Source organism: Arabidopsis lyrata (assembly GCF_000004255.2).
Source record: "Arabidopsis lyrata subsp. lyrata unplaced genomic scaffold ARALYscaffold_5, whole genome shotgun sequence".
In the NCBI taxonomy this organism is placed as follows: Eukaryota; Viridiplantae; Streptophyta; class Magnoliopsida; order Brassicales; family Brassicaceae; genus Arabidopsis; species Arabidopsis lyrata.
In genome coordinates this window covers 18097220-18114212 of record NW_003302551.1, presented here as the reverse complement: position 1 = coordinate 18114212, position 16993 = coordinate 18097220, and the positions used below count along the sequence as shown (strand labels likewise).

Genomic DNA, 16993 nt, shown 5'->3' with positions numbered 1-16993 from the left:
AGGCTTTTGCATGATCCATGCATGAACGATCTAAAATGATTATATGCCACGTCATCAACCTTTTCTTTGGTGTAAAAATGAAAACGCGGTTTCACGTATCCCAACGTCTCTTCCTCCTCACTTCCTTTACACTGTCCCCCTCCGGCCCATTCTTCTTTTTCTCTTTTTTTTTTTTTTTTAATATCAAAATCTAATTCATTTGCACATGTCTTTTTTGTTTTTTGTTTTTTTTTTCAAATCTTTTTAATAACCCATCAAAATAGTCTGTACTCTTTTTTTCCCAATTATCTTTACTTTTATGTGTGAGTGATTGTACATGTGTAGGTCTGTCTAGTCCTCTAACGAAAATAGATCGGATTGAATTTAGCTAACCTCTTATTATCTGTCAGTCAAACTGTTGAGTTCACTAAAATAGAAGCCACTAACGGATATACTTTATATAATAAAACCTTTTAATTGTAACTAAAGCTATCGTCAAAAAAGTTATATATAATAAAAAAAAGCTTTCGTATTTTCTTAATGCATTTTTATCAGCATGTTGTTATCACTCCCTACAAATAATTTCAGCATATATATATATATATATATATATATATATATATATATACTTCATCGCAATTCATATTTTTTCTTTTATGTCAATTAGACACAGCATTTGTCGTTGGCTTAGGTTTAGTTGGAAATCTTTTTGGTTCTTACTTTCTAGTCTGGATTATTTATACGATGTTTTGTGTATCATCAAAAGATCAATATATGAATTCCTTAAAAAAATATATATATATATATATATATATATATATATATATGAATTCCTGTTGACAAAAAAAAAAAAAGACACAGCCTTTGTCGTGATTTTCGATATTGTCTCTTTAAACTTGTCGTCTGCCTCTTTCAATGCAAGTTCCCAGTGTTATCAAGCGCGGAATCTTGGTCTTCCCATCATCCCATGTCAACAATAAAATACTGCTACTACTATACTAGTACTTACTACTCTATTTGTTTACTGACATCAATAACAATTCACATTTATTCCACGTAAATAGTTATTTTAATTGAAACATAATATATATCAATTGAGTATAAAGTTCAAAACCGTATTTGTTAGTAAAATTGAATATATTTTTTTTGTTTTTTAAATTGATTTATTTGAGATATACTCCATTCGTTCTTTTATAAGTGATGTTTTAGGATAATGCACATAAATTAAGAAATTCTTTAATTTTTGTTTATTTCTAAATTAAAACATCATTTATTATCTAATCAACCAATAAAAAACCAATCTACAGAATATAAATCGTCAAGACCAATAAAAACGTAATTTATTTTGCATTTAAAAATTGAAAACATCATCTATTTAAAAACAAAATTAGAAACTTAAAACATCACTTATAAAAAACGGAGAGAATAGTTCTTTTTGTTCCTTGTATTAGGACATAATGTCCTACATCGGAAGTTGGAAAGGATCCTAAGTAATATATAAGAGATATGAGCCACTCCACTCATTGCCAATTGGTTTTGAGTTGGAAGCCCATATTCTAATATAGTATCAGAGCCCGATCCACACATGTCCAACCCGATCCGACCCAAAGATGGTCCAATCATCGACAAGGCCCAAAGTTGATGCCGTCGATCTAAGCCCGAACATTCCGAAATTAATGGCCAAAGAGCCATCATCTCGAGGGGGCGTATTAGGACATAATGTCCTACATCGGAAGTTGGAAAGGATCCTAAGTAATATATAAGAGATATAGGCCACTCCACTCATTACCAATTGGTTTTGAGTTGGAAGCCATATTCTAATACCTTGCTACGTGAATATCTCTATTGAAATGAATGCTAGACATATGTTTTTTAGTGCAAGTACATATATATACATTTATCAAAAAAAAAAAAAAGTACAGTACACATATATATGTACACAAGTGGTATGGTACAGTACAACTTGTAATTGACTAATTGTTATCAATGTTTTTCATAAAATTATTGGATTAACAAAAAAAGAATCCTAATTACGCGTGCCATGATTATTATTACGCCCTCGAATATTAATATTTCTACGGCGGAGTAATATGTACGAAATAATATATGGGAGGAAGCAGATTGCGTGAAGAAAGCTATATTGATTGGATTGGATGATTAAGTCATTAAGAAGAATCTAACACACATATGTATATATATTAATATATAAAATAGTAGTATGTATATGGGTTGGAAATTAAATTCGTAAAGAGTTAATATTAATTGTTAATACGATAATATAAAGCGAAGAAGAACGATGGACCCATGAAAAACAGATGGACCAATCTTTTACATAACTCTCTTCATTAGTCGTTTGATTTTAGTGGTCAATTATTGGAGACATCAAATTTGGATGACGTCGGCACTGTTCTTTCAACATGTTGATTAAGGTTTGCTACTGTACTTTACTATCGTTTATATAGCTAGAAGAAGAAAATAACAATAAATAGTTTGATATAAACACCACCAAATCGTACAGAGATTTGAATATTTCACCCATTTTGTTCTTTAATTAAATTATTTTTCGAATATATAACTTATTATCACATTTCACCCTGTTTAATTTATAAAGAACTGTATGCTATACTAATTGAAAAGTGAAATAAAAATTGTTTTGATTTACCAAAAAAGAAGAAGATAACTTTTTAAAAACTCTAAAGAATAAACGAGTCAGCATACAATAATTTGGCTAGTTTTCATATTAATTAGTTGTACAACACTTGTGAAGTCCCGATCATTGACAGTTAACAATAATGAGTAGCTGCAAACACATCAATATCAGCATGCATTTGAATATAAAGAAATTTATTTATTTACGTGACCTTCCATTAATTAATCAGGTCGAGGTCAAGTAAATAATAGTCCACTGTAAATTATTAATCACGGTCTTCATATATTCGATTTGGTATCACTATATATTCTATATATAGCAGATGTGAGACGATTCAAGGTCCAAACAAAGTAAGAAGATTACGTAGAAAAGTCCCACCTAGGGAGTCGTGCCTGAGAGAAAAGAGCGATTAGCGGTTTCCTTTGCGATTTGCTCGCCGGAGATCGGCCTTACGCCGGTCACCGAGAAAAATCTTCTTTCTCCCCCCTTTTCAATTTTCTTTCTTCCTATGTCGACTGTTCAAGCTTCCACTCAGGTTTCAGAGGTCTCTCCTCTGGTTCCGCTTTCTCCAGTTTCTCCTGGTTGTGCGGCTAGCGATTCTTCTGTAGATCTTGCTGGCTCTGCTGCCGTTTCTCCAGCTCAGATTTCTACCCAGGTCGAGACAATTTCAACAGTTCCTCAGGTGGTGAGTTCGTCTGTAGCGATTACGGAAAGCACACCGATTATTCCTCCTCAGATCCAGATCCAATCCTTTAACTCAGATGAGATCCCGACTGCTGCTGCTCCGACTTATGCTCAGCGTTTCAAGGCCTCTCTCAGAAATCTAAAAAAGATGTCCTCTCCAACCTTCCTCGAAGATGGTACACCGGTTGTGCAAGCTCCGGAGTCGGTCCTTCTCAAAACGGCTAACCAGTGGAAAGGGCACATCGTGGCTCAATTTCACGGGTTGATACCACCTGCAGGAAAGATTTTCTCGGATTTAAACCCTGTTTGGGGAAATTTGGTAATATTATCATCTGCTCGGTCTCTGATACATCTTGTATGATCTTCATCCCATGTGTTTCGACAAGGGAATGGGTTCTCCAAGTCGGTTATTGGCAGGCTGGAAATTGTGCCTTCTCGGTGTTCCCGTGGTCGGAAGATGGTTCTTTGGAGATTCAGGATTTAGCTACTGCGCCTACATGGGCTGTGCTAAAGAATGTTCCCCCGCAAATGTACTCTTTGGATGGTATTAGTGTAATAGCTAGTGCTATTGGAGAGCCGCTACACACGGAGAAATTCCGTCTCGATCCTTATCATTTCGGTGATACTAAAGTTAAAGTGGAAATTTGTTTGGATAATTCGCCTCCTAAGACAATTGTTGTCAAGGACAACCGTGGAAATACTGTGAAGGTTGGTGTCTCGTATCCAAGACTACCTCCCAAATGCTGCAATTGTGAGAGATTTGGGCACCTCCTAAATAGATGTCCCCTTCCTCTTATGAAGAAGCCGCGCAAGAACAAAGGAGCAGGGGTGTTCGTGGCTAAAGGAGTGGCTGTTGCTAATACAAAAATCTTGTTGGTTTCTGACACTAATGGTGTAGTGAAGGAAGTGGTAAAGGGTTCTGTCTCTCAGGTGCAAAAAGATTTAAAGTCTGGCTCCTTTCAAGCATCTTCATCTCAGCTACAGGTGCCTCCTGGTAAGCAGATTAGATCCCGTAGTAGGTCCAGAGGACGAGCAAGAAGCTCTCCCCATGTTACAAATCTCTCCCATGTTAAAAAGGACCAGTTAGTGGCTAAGGTGGATGTGGTCATTTCAGCTAAGCCACTTCCATCATCTACTGGTTCTGAGGTTATTACTCAAGGTGTGTCGCCAAAGGTCCCTGTGTATAATGGTGTTAATGAGGTTGTTAAAGTGCTTCCTCCTTCTGAGGGTCCTGGACTCATCAAAATGAAGCAGAGTATCCCCATTGCTTTTTCTACAAGTGGTTCTTTGAGTAGAAGACAATTGGCAAAAGGGACAGCTCGTAAGAAGGCTAGACAGAAAATCAGCAGTGTAATTCATTCTGAACTCTTATCTGCGGCTTCAGGCCTTCCTGGAAGTGTTTCTGTTGTCGGTTCCTCGTCTACCATTCAGGGTAACTCCTTGGATGGTTCCACCACCCTCTGAGAGCTTAGCTCTCCTCTTCACCTTTTGTGTAATTATGAAGATCTTCTGCTGGAATGTTAGAGGCTTAAATGGTGTTTCTCGCCAAAGATTTATCAGAAGTTGGGTTGGTGTAAATAAGCCACTGGTTGGCGGTATTTTGGAGACGCATGTATCTGAGGATAATGCTGCGTCTGTTTTGAGTTCTACTTTTCCAGGTTGGAGGAGTGAGACTAATTATATTAATACTGAAGATGGTCATATTTGGGTGGTTTGGGACCCCTCTGTTTTGGTTTTTTGCTTTAGTAAAACCCCCTAGATGGTTCTCTGTGGAATTTATAATCCAGAGTCAAAGGAGTCCTTCACGGTGGCTTTTGTTTATGCCTATAACACGCTGATTCAGAGGCGTCCTCTTTGGGAGGAGATTTCCTCACTGGTTCAATTCTCTCCTGCTAGGTCTAGGCCTTTGCTTATTTTAGGCGACTTTAATCAGATTGCTAATGCTGATGAGCATTTTTCAGTTGTTCCACATTCTCTGCCTCTTATTGGGATGGCTGAGTTTAATGACTGTTTATCCAGCTGTGAACTCTCAGATCTCAACAGCCGTGGTGCTTTTTTTACTTGGTCGAATGGGCAGCCAGAGGATCCCATCCTCAGGAAGCTTGATAGGGCCTTGGTTAATGAAGATTGGGTAAGTTCTTATCCGGAATCTATTGCGGTGTTTGATCGTCCAGGTGATTCTGATCACTCCCCTTGTCTGGTCAGCACTAATTCTTCCTTTGAAGGTAACAAGAAGTGCTTCAAATATTTCTCCTTTTTGTCTACTCATCCAAAGTTTCTAGCTGAGATCTCTCTGGCCTGGGAGAAGCAAGTATGTGTTGGATCTAAGTTTTTCACGCTTGTTCAGAGAATGAAAGAAGTAAAGAAAGCTTGTAGGTCTCTAAACAAAAGTGGGTTTGGCAACATTCAGCAGCGAACTAAGGAGTCTCTTGCCCATCTGGAATCAATCCAATCTTCTCTTCTAAGGTCTCCCTCTGAATCTTTGTTTAGAGAGGAGCATGTTGCTAGAAAAAAGTGGGACTTTTATGCTCAGGCTCTTGAAGGTTTCTACAAACAAAAGTCGAGAATAAGATGGTCTAAAGATGGGGATGCAAATACCTCTTACTTTCATAGAACAGTCCTGGCCAATCAGGCAAAGAATTGTATCAAGTTTTTGAGGAATTTTGATGGTGAAAGGATTGAAGACCAGAATCAAGTTAAAGATATGACAGTCTCGTATTTCAAACATCTGCTTGGATCTGAGAATTCAGATGTGGTTCCTATGTCTGTGGAGGAGATCAAGGGTTTGCTTCCATTTAGATGCCCAAGTAATATTATTCCTATGCTCGTTGCTATTCCTAGTGATGAGGAGATCACAGAGGCTTTGTTCAAAATGCCAAAAAATAAGGCTCCTGGTCCAGATGGTTTCCCTGTGGAATTCTATCTTGAAGCTTGGAGTGTCGTTGGAGAGGATACTATTCAGGCTATCAAAGATTTCTTTGTAGCAGATTATCTCCCAAGGGGTGTAAACGCTACTGCAATTGCTCTTATTCCTAAGACTCAGGGTGCTGATCAGCTAAAGAATTTTAGACCTGTCTCATGCTGTACTACCCTATATAAAGTGATCGCCAGATTGATTAAAAGAAGACTAAAAAAGTTCATCGCAGATGCGGTTCAGCCGAACCAGGTTGGCTTTGTGGAGGGTAGGCTGTTATGCGAGAATGTTCTGTTGGCTTCAGAGCTAGTATCTAATTTTCACATTGCGGGTGAGGTGTCTAAAGGCTGTCTTCAAATTGATTTGACTAAGGCTTATGATAGCCTCAATTGGGATTTTTTGTTCAACATCCTCTCAGCTATTGAGCTTCCAGAAAAATTCATTAGGTGGATCAAAGTTTGTGTCACAACGACGTCTTTTAGTATTGCCTTTAATGGTGAGCTTATTAGGGTTCTTTCCTGGCAAGAAATGCCTAAGACAAGGTGACCCGATCTCCTCTCTGTTGTTTGTATTAGCAATGGATGTTTTATCGAAGAAGTTAGATCAAGGGGCTCTGCTTCAATCTTTCATTCCTCATCCCATGTGTGATGCCCCGCTTGTGACTCACCTCAGCTTTGCTGATGATGTGCTAATATTTTTTGATGGCTCTGAGAACTCTTTGGCAGGAATTTTAGATATTCTTGATGGTTTTAAGCTGGCCTCGGGTCTGGGAATAAATAAGGACAAGACAGCTCTCTTCTTAAATGGTGGGGACTATGCTCAGTCTCAAGAGGTTGCTGAAAGAATGGGATTACAGCAAGGCTCCTTCCCTGTCCGCTACCTAGGTGTTCCACTTACCTCTAAAAAGATGCGCAATCAGGATTTTCAACCTCTTCTAGACAAGTTAGCAAAGAAGTTCAGCTCTTGGTCTGTGAAATATTTGTCGTTTGCGGGCAGATTGCAATTGATCAGATCTGTAATTTATTCTACCATCACGTTTTGGGCTTCAATTTTTGTTTTCCCTAACAAATGTTTGGAGGAAGTGGAGAGAATGTGCAGCGGGTTTCTGTGGAAGAGTGATCCAAGCTCAGCTAGAGGTGCTAAAGTGAGTTGGGACTCTGTCTGCACGCCCAAAGAAGCTGGTGGTCTTGGTTTGAGGAGATTGGTTCTCTGGAATAAAGTACTTGGTTTGAAGCTCTTTTGGCTTATCTTTGCCGCTGGAGGGTCACTGTGGGTCTCTTGGGTCAGGAGGCACCTTATTGGTGCAGTCAATTTTTGGGATTTAGACCCTACCACCTCTTGAAGTTGGATCTGGAAAAGTCTTTGCAAGCTTCGTGGCATTGCAAAGCCTTTTATTGTTTGTGAGATTGGTTCAGGTGTTTCTTGCAATTTCTGGAAGGATAATTAGACTTCACTTGGCCCTCTAATTGATATTACGGGAGAGTCAGTCCCGAGAACCGTAGGTTTACCTTTAAATGCGGTTGTGGCTGATGCTTTTAGGGATGGCGACTGGTGGATCTCTACTTCGCGTAGTAGAAATCCCATTGTTCAGATTTTGAAACAGTGCGTTCCTCCTTCAGGTTCTGCTTTCTCGGGGAATGAGGATGATTCTTTTCTTTGGAAGATTGGGGAAAACAATCCCTCTACTAAGTTCTCCACAGCTGATACTTGGCACTACCTTAACCCTCCTGGTCCCTCTATTGATTGGCATGAGGCTATCTGATTTAAAGGTAGAATTCCTAGACATGCGTTTATTGCTTGGATAGTTTCCAGGAAGCGCCTTAACACTCGGGATAGACTGCTTCATTGGGGTCTTCATGTTCCCTCCTCTTGCCTCCTTTGTAACCTCTTTGATGAATCGGCTCAACATCTCTTCTTCGACTGCACTTTCTCTCACGAAGTTTGGTCTTTCTTCACTTCACGAGCCCATGTTTCTCCCCCCATCGTATTTGAGGATGGAGTTAGATGGATGAAAGACCCTTCTCGGGATCCAAATGTCTCTCTCATTCTCAAGTTGGCTTTCCAAGCGTCAATTTATCATATTTGGAAGGAAAGGAATGCTAGACTCCATTCTGCTTCTTCCCGCCCTGCATCGGCTCTAATTCAAGAAATAAAGACTGTGATTAGATGCCATTTGGATCCTCTTACTCGTGCTCAACTGTGTCGCCGATCGACAGTATCCTTTCTCTCTACTTGGTTTCGTCTTTTCCAATAGTCGTGTTTGCTCCTTTCGTATGTTTCTTCTCTGTTGTTTGCAGGGTCGATTGTTGCAGAAGTTGGTTTGTTTCTTCTGTTTTGGTCTTGTTGACCTTTTGGGTTGTTGGGCCTTGTAATCTCGTTTTTATTAATCGAAATTAAGTTTTAAAAAAAAAAAAAAGAAAAAGGTCCAAACAAAGTTATGTCTTCGATAATATGGAAATATATTTACTTTAACAAAAAAAAAAAAATTTATCTGCCGGAAAAGTATGAAACTTCTGATTATGCGTCCACAAACTGTACAACTCTTTTTTTCTTTTCTGATCTTTCTAATCCAGATTTTACTAAAATTTGCAATCTGAAAGGAGTTTCATTTTGAAAACAAAATGAATTGTCGAAACCCTATTTAAAGTATCAGTTAAAAGGAGTCGTGAAATGGTACAAGTACAGTAAAATGATTCTACAAAAAGCAAGTATTTATCTAACTTTCTTTGTCAAAACTAAGAGAAGTAAATATTTATCAAAGAAAATTTTATTCTTTAATAAAAATAAAACTAAGAAAGAAGTAATTAAGCATAGTCCACTCGAGTTGTATAGTCAAAATAATTAGTGTAGTGGAGGATAGTATACCTACAAAATTAATCAGCTTACAAAATAAATAAAATAAAATACAAAATTAATCAGCTTACAAATAAATAAAATAAAATAGAAAGTCTTACTGATTAGTGATTAGTATAGTAAATTAGAAAAATGTAGCATTGATCTAATCGGAGGATCCTGACAAAAAAGGAAAAAGGATCAAATGGGAAGAACAAAGTCAATAGACGCCAGCGATGGCGTCATTCCTTTAAACTATGTAATCATGACAGTATCATGACGATACCGCGTCATACTTTTATTTTCTATATTTGGTTGGCAATATTTTACGATTTTGTTTTTAAAATAAAAGTGATAAAAAGAAGTAAAAGTAAAAAAAAAAAAAAAAGAGAGGACACGTGAGAATGTTGTTGACTTGAGAAGCTAGCGGTCGTGTATGCAGTGCGCCCAAAGTTTCTTCATCGTTCCCAATACACTCTGCCCACTCTTGTCGCCCAAGCTTCCCTCTCCTCTCTCTCTTTTTTTTTTTTTCTTTTCTTTCTCAAAGATTCCATTTGCGGTTTTGGTAAATAATGCTAGTAGTAGTATTTTCTTGGAAAAAACTGAAATTATTTACGGGTTTTTGTCTCCTTCTGGGACATCTGGATAGGGATAGGATACAATAAGACCACTTGATTCGAACATATTTCATATGTATGGGCCTATTCATATGTATGGGCCTAATGGAACTCAGCCCAATCAGGATTAGGACTCAGTTACAGAAACTGAATCAGCTTCTTGGTTTTTGTTTCAACTTTCAAGGTTTGGACTGAATCTAGAAAATGATCGTTAATATGTTTTTTCTGTTGATCATATCTTTCATCTTCAATTTGAAGACTCAACTACTCTTTTTTAATTTGTGCTATTAGTTTGAACAAACCATTCACCATATAATTTGCCTTTGAGAAGAACAAAAACACCCCATGAGCCAAGTACTCTTCTTCATCGTGGTCTTATTCGTCAGCTCTGGCTTCAACAACGTCTTTCTTTATTTTCGGAGGTATAGCCTTACTTTCCCTAAATTGAGAACAACACCAACTGTGGAGAAAGATAACTTGGGGAGTGATAAATACAAAACATGGCGGATTCAACAGTTTCACTGCACTTGTCCTCTCTTCTTGTCTCCTGTTTTTTATCTGAAGCCATTGCATCATCCTTGGAAAACAAACCTAATAACTAGTTGCTGCAATAAACCTTGTTATGCGTGAATCAAGTAAAGTCATCTTCTTTTTGGAAAATCTTTATATCTCGCGATATCTCAAGACATGATGAATCTACAAAAGGTGTGATTAGTTTACATTACACTAATTTTACAGACTTCGTTTATGTTCAGATTCCAAATCAATCTCAAAAACCTTGACATGGCAAAGATCTCCTCCTGCATCATCTGCAAATTTAATCTTCTTTTTCTTATGAACAACGTCCTCAGTAGCTGGAGAATCTTCTCTGACCATACCCTGTAAAGGAAGGGAATGAAGAAAGAGTTAGAGACTGAAGGAAGACACAAATCTCTCTGTCGTGTTTGTGAATGTTAAGAGTTTAAGACAAACCATGAGTTTGCAAAACCGATTACAGTCACGCTCTATAATCGAAAGCCATTTCTTGCAACTCTCTTCTGTTTTTTCTGCATTTCCAATCACAGTTTTCACCTGAAAAGAGAGAGCCAAGATTTTAGACATTGTAAACCAAATTTCAATTGCTTATAATAGAAAGAAAGGTACCTCATCTAAGTTACAGTCAGAGATGTTGGAGGTGTTGCTTTCAGCTTGCAGACATCTCTTTGTAATTTGTCTCATCGATTTCAGCTCTTTTGTGAGCCTAGCTGCAACACATTGGAAATCACACAATTGCCCTTGCGAGAAGGCAATAGCTTTCTGTGAGCATCCTTGTATAGAAGCGCATCCAGTGCTAAAAGGCTGTGCTTTTGCTGCTTGAGTCCCTCGACGTGGAAACTTGTGTGTGGCTCTTTGCCGAGTTTTATTACTAGCTTTTTGAATGGCTTGCTTTGAGCCTGGAATGATTTCCACTCGGTCGATGGTATCCAGCCCTTGAGCCTTAAGGATCCTATGTGAGTTTTGACTACTGAAGTAGAGTTTCCCTCTTGATTCTGGATTACAGTTTGTAACATGGATGAGCATCTAAAAGTATTACAGTGCAAAGCATACAATAAGACTTCAATTTTTTTTTCTTTGACTTACTTTTACTCCTTTTCTCAGGGGAATCGGGGTGCTCCATTGCCTTGCGAAGTTTTTCTTGAGAGGTTGGAGATAAAGCCTGAAAACCAAAATGTATCTAGTGAGGAACTGCATTAAGAATAGAATGTGGTTTGAATAAAATTATGCAGAGGACAAACCTTTCTCCCTGAGAGTAGATTTTCTGGTTGGTGATGTGGCTGTTGTTGCTGGATACTGTCAGTCTCTGCAACTTTTTGAAATTCATCAGGTTCCTTATAGAGTTGTGATAGCTTGTGGTCTCTTGCTTCATCTTCATGTTTGGAGTATAAAGATTGTTGTAATCTTTCTGGCAAATGATATTCTTCTAATGAAATTGTGCTGTCATCAGGAACTGGTTGCAAATTATCCAGTGAATTACAACAGTTGGTCAGCTGGAGAATATCAGCTGCTTCAGGAAAATCATCTTTAGTAATGTCTTCAGTTTCCCACAGAATGTCGGAATCTTCTATACAAAAATTGATGATGGGCAAACAACCCGAGTAATCAATAGCAAGTATTTCTGGAGCTTCTATCTTGACAATCTCCAAACCAGTTACGCTCATGTCTAAGCTAGCCTTTGAATCATTGCTTTCCTCATCCTCTTTAGCTTCTTCGCACCCCGAGCTTGTGTAAGAAGAAATGAGGTTCTCGACACAACCAAAGTTCTCATATTCTGAATGTTGTGGATTAACATCCAATTCCATCTCCTCTCTAGGCACACTACCGTACAAAACAATTTGCTTATCCTGAAGAGCAATATTATCAGCAAGACAGCATTGCACTTTCCTAGCATCGTCAAACTCTTCTGATGCATCTTCAAAAGCTTCCTCTAACGGCTTTGTAGTTATAGGCTCTTCAATGGCAACCACTCCAGGAAAAATTGGCTCTGCACTGCAGTATGGAACCAGCCTCATGTCCCTGGACGAATCAAGCATTATTTCTTCCACCAACACTGTATTTGTAGGAGATTCTGACTCTTTGCTACAATCCATGGCTTCAGAAACTGAATAACTATCATCCCAAGCTTCAGGCTTGACATGAAACAACACCACAGGTAAATCAACTTTTGCAACAGATGGAGAGGAAGTAGAAGAAACACACTTTGCTTTACGCTCCTGCTTTTTCTTTCTTCTCTTGGAGAATTTCGTATCCCAACTGCTAAGAGGCTCCTCAATATCACATCCTTCATCTTGAGTCACATACTCTTTTTTAACTTCAACGTTTGATGCTGACTCAGTAGTATCTCCGCGGATTCTAAGTTTCCTTTTCTTTTCTTTGCATTGTTTCCGAATCTTCTCCAGTGTTGTCATGCTAAAATCTTCAGACTCAGAACCTTGTGTAATATCAGAAACATTGTCCAAATCCCTGACTACTCTTGGAACTGACTCATCATCTTGACTGTGTTCAAGATTGTAGATATCCACCAACTGTCTAAATTTGAGCTTTGATTTCCTTCTAGCATCCATATTCATCAGTATTTTGATAGATCCGTCTTGAATGGTTCGGATATAATGCATATGAGAGTTCAAATGGGTGCTACTTCTTAACACCACCATTGTAACTAGCAGATAAATTACTTCCTAACAAATGATTTAGCTCGACAAACCCCCCGAAAGATTAACGCCAAATCGAGGTCCTGAATTGGAACAAACAAAGGAATTGCGGGTAAGGATGATACTGCTAACAATAATGTCCAGAATCCTAAATTTCATCAGACCAATCAGAGAAACGAACATCAATTAGCTATTAAACACAAAGTGAAACCAAAAGTAAAATTAATTGCAGAAATCTGACCCCCAAAAAGGAAATGCAATTTAAAAATCAAATTCACGAAAACCCTAATTCGCTACATTAATAATCTTGTAGCTGCATCAATTTGAGAATGGTAAAGAGCAGATCTGGGTAAAGTAAATGAATGCATCAAAGAGGAATTGAATTTACCTTAAATCTTAATCGACGCTTAATTCGATTGAGAAGGAAAATGAATGCCGAATCCTTGGCTCCAAACTCTAATTTCTGGATCTAGGGTTCACTAAAGAGAGAGACAGAGAGAGATTAATTTAAAAACAAGACGAAGAAGAAGACCAAGAGACTGAAAATTGGAGCTCTTTGTAAGAAGGGAAGCGAGAGAGAGAAGACCACTTTTTTTCTTTTGTTGTCTTGTCTTCTGAGTGATGAGCCGTCAAGTCTCGCGGGAAATACATGGCGGGAACTTTGACGTTGTTACTCCTTAAGCATCTTTTCGTAAATGGGTCTTCAAACATAAAGCCCAATAGTTATTAAATGGGCCTATAAATTAAATAGCCAGGGGTAAATGTGTAAATGAGGACTTGCTTGAGGTTGATGATATACCACCACATAGCGGCGCATTATTATATAGATAAGGAGGGGAAAAACCAGCTTTTTGGAGAAGAAACCAAAGAAATAAACATTCGAAACCCTAAAACTCCCATTAGAATTCGACATTAAAGTATCCGCCATGACAAAGAAGAGAAAGCTCGAAGGAGAATCTAACGAAGCGGAAGAACCGTCGCAGAAGCTGAAGCAGACGCCGGAGGAGGAGCAGCAACAGCTCGTTATTAAAACTCAAGCAGACGTCGAAGAAGTTGAATACGAGGAAGTAGAGGAAGAGCAAGAAGAAGAAGTAGAAGATGATGACGAAGACGACGATGACGATGGCGATGAGAATCAGGCGGCTGGTAATCGTATTGAGGCGGCGGCGACGTCTGGATCTGGGAATCAAGGGGATGTAAATGATGATGATGACGATGAGCCAATTCAGGATCTGTTGGAACCGTTTTCAAAGGAACAACTTTTGAGTCTTCTTAAAGAAGCAGCAGAGAAGCATCCTGATGTAGCCAATCGAATCCGGGAAGTAGCTGATGAGGACCCTGTTCATCGGAAGATCTTCGTGCACGGTCTTGGTTGGGATACCAAAACAGAGACGCTTATTGAAGCTTTTAAGCAGTACGGAGAGATCGAAGATTGCAAGGCTGTGTTTGATAAGATCTCAGGGAAATCTAAAGGTTATGGCTTTATTTTGTACAAGTCTCGGTCAGGTGCTCGCAATGCACTTAAGCAGCCTCAGAAGAAGATTGGTAGTCGTATGACGGCATGTCAGTTGGCTTCTAAAGGACCTGTCTTTGGTGGAGCTTCTATCGCTGCTGCAGCTGTCTCGGCGCCTGCTCAGCATTCGAATTCAGAGCACACGCAGAAAAAGATTTATGTTAGTAATGTTGGAGCAGAGCTTGATCCACAGAAGTTGCTGGGGTTCTTCTCAAAGTTTGGAGAGATTGAAGAAGGTCCTTTGGGTCTTGATAAGTTTACTGGGAGACCTAAAGGTTTCTGTCTCTTTGTTTATAAGTCTGCTGAAAGCGCCAAGAGGGCTTTGGAGGAGCCACACAAGACTTTTGAAGGTCATATCTTGCATTGCCAGAAAGCTATCGATGGTCCCAAACCGGGCAAGCAGCAGCATCACCATAACCCACATGCCCACAACAATCCTCGTTACCAAAGGAATGATAACAATGGTTATGGTCCGCCTGGAGGTCATGGACATCTCATGGCTGGTAACCCAGCTGGAATGGGTGGTCCAGCGGCTCAGGCGTTAAACCCGGCCATTGGACAAGCCTTGACAGCTATACTGGCATCTCAGGGAGCTGGTTTGGCTTTTAATCCGGCAATTGGACAGGCTTTGTTGGGTTCCTTGGGGACAGCGACAGGCGTAAACCCGAATGGAGTTGGAATGCCAACTGGTTATGGTACTCAAGCTATGGCACCGGGGACAATGCCTGGGTACGGTACACAACCTGGGTTGCAAGGTGGTTATCAGACTCCGCAACCTGGTCAAGGCAGTACAAGCAGAGGGCAACATGGTGTCGGGCCATACGGTGCTCCCTACATGGGCCACTAAATGTATCATGTATCCACTCAGGTAGAGCAATGGATTTCCCCTGTTTAATTGTTTCATTGTCTTTCCTCAGTATATATTAACTTACTAATGTCTAAAGACAAGAACTTTCTGTGTCCTGATCCACATGGTTTTTGTTTGCATTGGAGTTTTGGGGGATTTTGAAACGGTTGTTAAAGCTTGCTACTTCTCTTATTTTCTTAAATTCATTGTGCAGATATCAGAAATCAGTGTTTTTATATTGGCCTGGTGATTCTTCTCAAGTTTAAAAGGAGCTGATGCAAAATGAAGTCTTTATGAAATGTTACTATTTGGTCGCTCCTAAGGCCAAACTCATAAAAACCTTTTAAGGAGTTTTAGTTTTCATCTACTTGTTTTTTACCCAAACTCTCTTTATGATATTCCTAAAAAACTTTGTACTACTATTTTCAGTGTTTATGTCTCTATTTTTTCAGTTTTCTGAACATCCCCCTTAGACTTTCATTTGTAAAACTAAAAACGCAACTACGCTCCATATGGGTCTTTGCTTATCGAACTCTAGTTTTTCCAGATATTCTTAAATAGTTTTTATAGACTTCTGTTTTATGATTTCATGTGTTTTTCTGCCTGCAGTGTATTTTGTATCAAGTTATCTTTGATTAACCTGGCTTTATGTACTATCCTGATTTTATGTTTGTTCAATCCTTATTCCTCTTGCAGGTAATGTGACTACCGGTTGAACAGCCAAATTGTGAACCCCTAAGACCCTAACTCACAATGAAATTTCTTTAGCACACATACTAATCTCAGTTCAGTTGGTTTCTAAAAAGATAAAAACTTATAGTTTTAAAACGTAGCAAGAGCTTTCACTTGTGTTTTTGGTTTTTCTTTGACAAGTTTCAAAAGTTTTCACATGACTGTTTCAAGTTAGAACTTTGTTTGCAACAAAATTACTAAGTTGTAGCCAACTTGAAACAGTCAAACTTGGCGGAAGTGGTGCAAGCTCCTCAAGGACACAGCTGAAGAATGATATGTTTTGAAGAGAGTTTCTCGACAACAGGTGAAGTTGTTGGTTTCTTACAGTTAAGTCTTTGGATCTCCACAACATGCTTCCAGCTAAAAGGTAAGTTCTTTGGCTATATACAACGTGCTTTGCAGTTGAAGGGTAAGTAATCAAAAGTGTTTGAAGTATATCTCTAAGCACGAATCTCTTGCCTATATATGTTCTTGTTAATTGGTCATATCCCCTCTTTGAAGTGTTAAAAGTTGATTTTGGTCTAAAAAGCATGTACCTTCAAGTCCTTGTGCACAAGGTTCAGGGATTAACAGAAAGTCACAAGAGTATTAAGTGATAGATTGTTCCCCTTGATGTTTTCGAGGAGTTTAGAGAGGCGTGAGTGCATGAAGTTTGTTGGTGAATGGTGATGATTACTTTGATGGTGGAGTCTTCTTTTGGAAAAGTGCAGCTTTAACTTTAAGGTTAGCTATGATGATATATAGTTGAAAGAAGCAGGAGCTGAAGTGGAAGTGGGAAGTAAGTAGTAGAGTTTTGTGTCTTTGATCTCAATTCTCAATCTCTCAATTGTTATGTCAAGTTTCGAAAAGGAGAAAAATGTAGTTCACTGATGAAGAAAAATCCAAGTGCAGTATTCTCCAAAGCCACCATTCAATGTTCTTTCAAACCGATCTGTGGTTGGAAAATAGAAACTCAAAGTATAAATAAAGGTTTCGAATATCAATATTGCAAAAAATACAATCAAGTTTGTAGATTATTGCCCAAAAATGGTTTAATA

At 38.7% G+C, this 16993-nt stretch overlaps 2 protein-coding genes across 4 annotated transcripts; one reads left to right on the top strand and one right to left on the bottom strand.

Annotated features, from left to right (window-relative positions):
* Positions 1 to 10275: 10275 nt before the first annotated feature.
* LOC9314183 lies at positions 10276 to 13478 on the bottom strand. Its single transcript, XM_002876337.2, has 6 exons — positions 13253 to 13478; positions 11452 to 12947; positions 11297 to 11372; positions 10820 to 11205; positions 10649 to 10747; positions 10276 to 10555 (listed from the first exon to the last, which is right to left on the bottom strand). The coding sequence occupies exons 2-6, from the start codon at positions 12865 to 12867 to the stop codon at positions 10409 to 10411; spliced, it is 2124 nt and encodes a 707-aa protein (XP_002876383.1). The 5' UTR covers positions 12868 to 12947; positions 13253 to 13478; the 3' UTR covers positions 10276 to 10408.
* Positions 13479 to 13606: 128 nt separating this feature from the next.
* LOC9314182 (UBP1-associated protein 2A) lies at positions 13607 to 16972 on the top strand. Of its 3 annotated transcripts, none has more exons than XM_021024426.1 (2): positions 13607 to 15245; positions 16179 to 16972. In XM_021024426.1, the coding sequence occupies exon 1, from the start codon at positions 13791 to 13793 to the stop codon at positions 15222 to 15224; it is 1434 nt and encodes a 477-aa protein (XP_020880085.1). In that variant the 5' UTR covers positions 13607 to 13790; the 3' UTR covers positions 15225 to 15245; positions 16179 to 16972. The 3 variants fall into 3 exon arrangements, with proteins under 3 accessions (XP_020880085.1, XP_020880084.1, XP_020880086.1); XM_021024425.1 differs by having other exon boundaries at positions 15439 to 16858; XM_021024427.1 differs by lacking the exon at positions 16179 to 16972 and adding an exon at positions 15921 to 16088.
* The last annotated feature ends 21 nt before the right edge of the window (positions 16973 to 16993 follow it).

Coding starts and splice junctions, on each gene's coding strand:
- LOC9314182 (XM_021024426.1), top strand. CDS start 13,791: ATGACAAAGAAGAGAAAGCTCGAAGGAGAATCTAACGAAGCGGAAGAA.
- LOC9314183 (XM_002876337.2), bottom strand. CDS start 12,867: ATGGTGGTGTTAAGAAGTAGCACCCATTTGAACTCTCATATGCATTAT. Junction 11,373..11,451: donor ATCTACTCTCAGGGAGAAAG/GTTTGTCCTCTG, acceptor TTTGGTTTTCAG/GCTTTATCTCCAACCTCTCA. Junction 10,556..10,648: donor ATCGGTTTTGCAAACTCATG/GTTTGTCTTAAA, acceptor CTTCCTTTACAG/GGTATGGTCAGAGAAGATTC.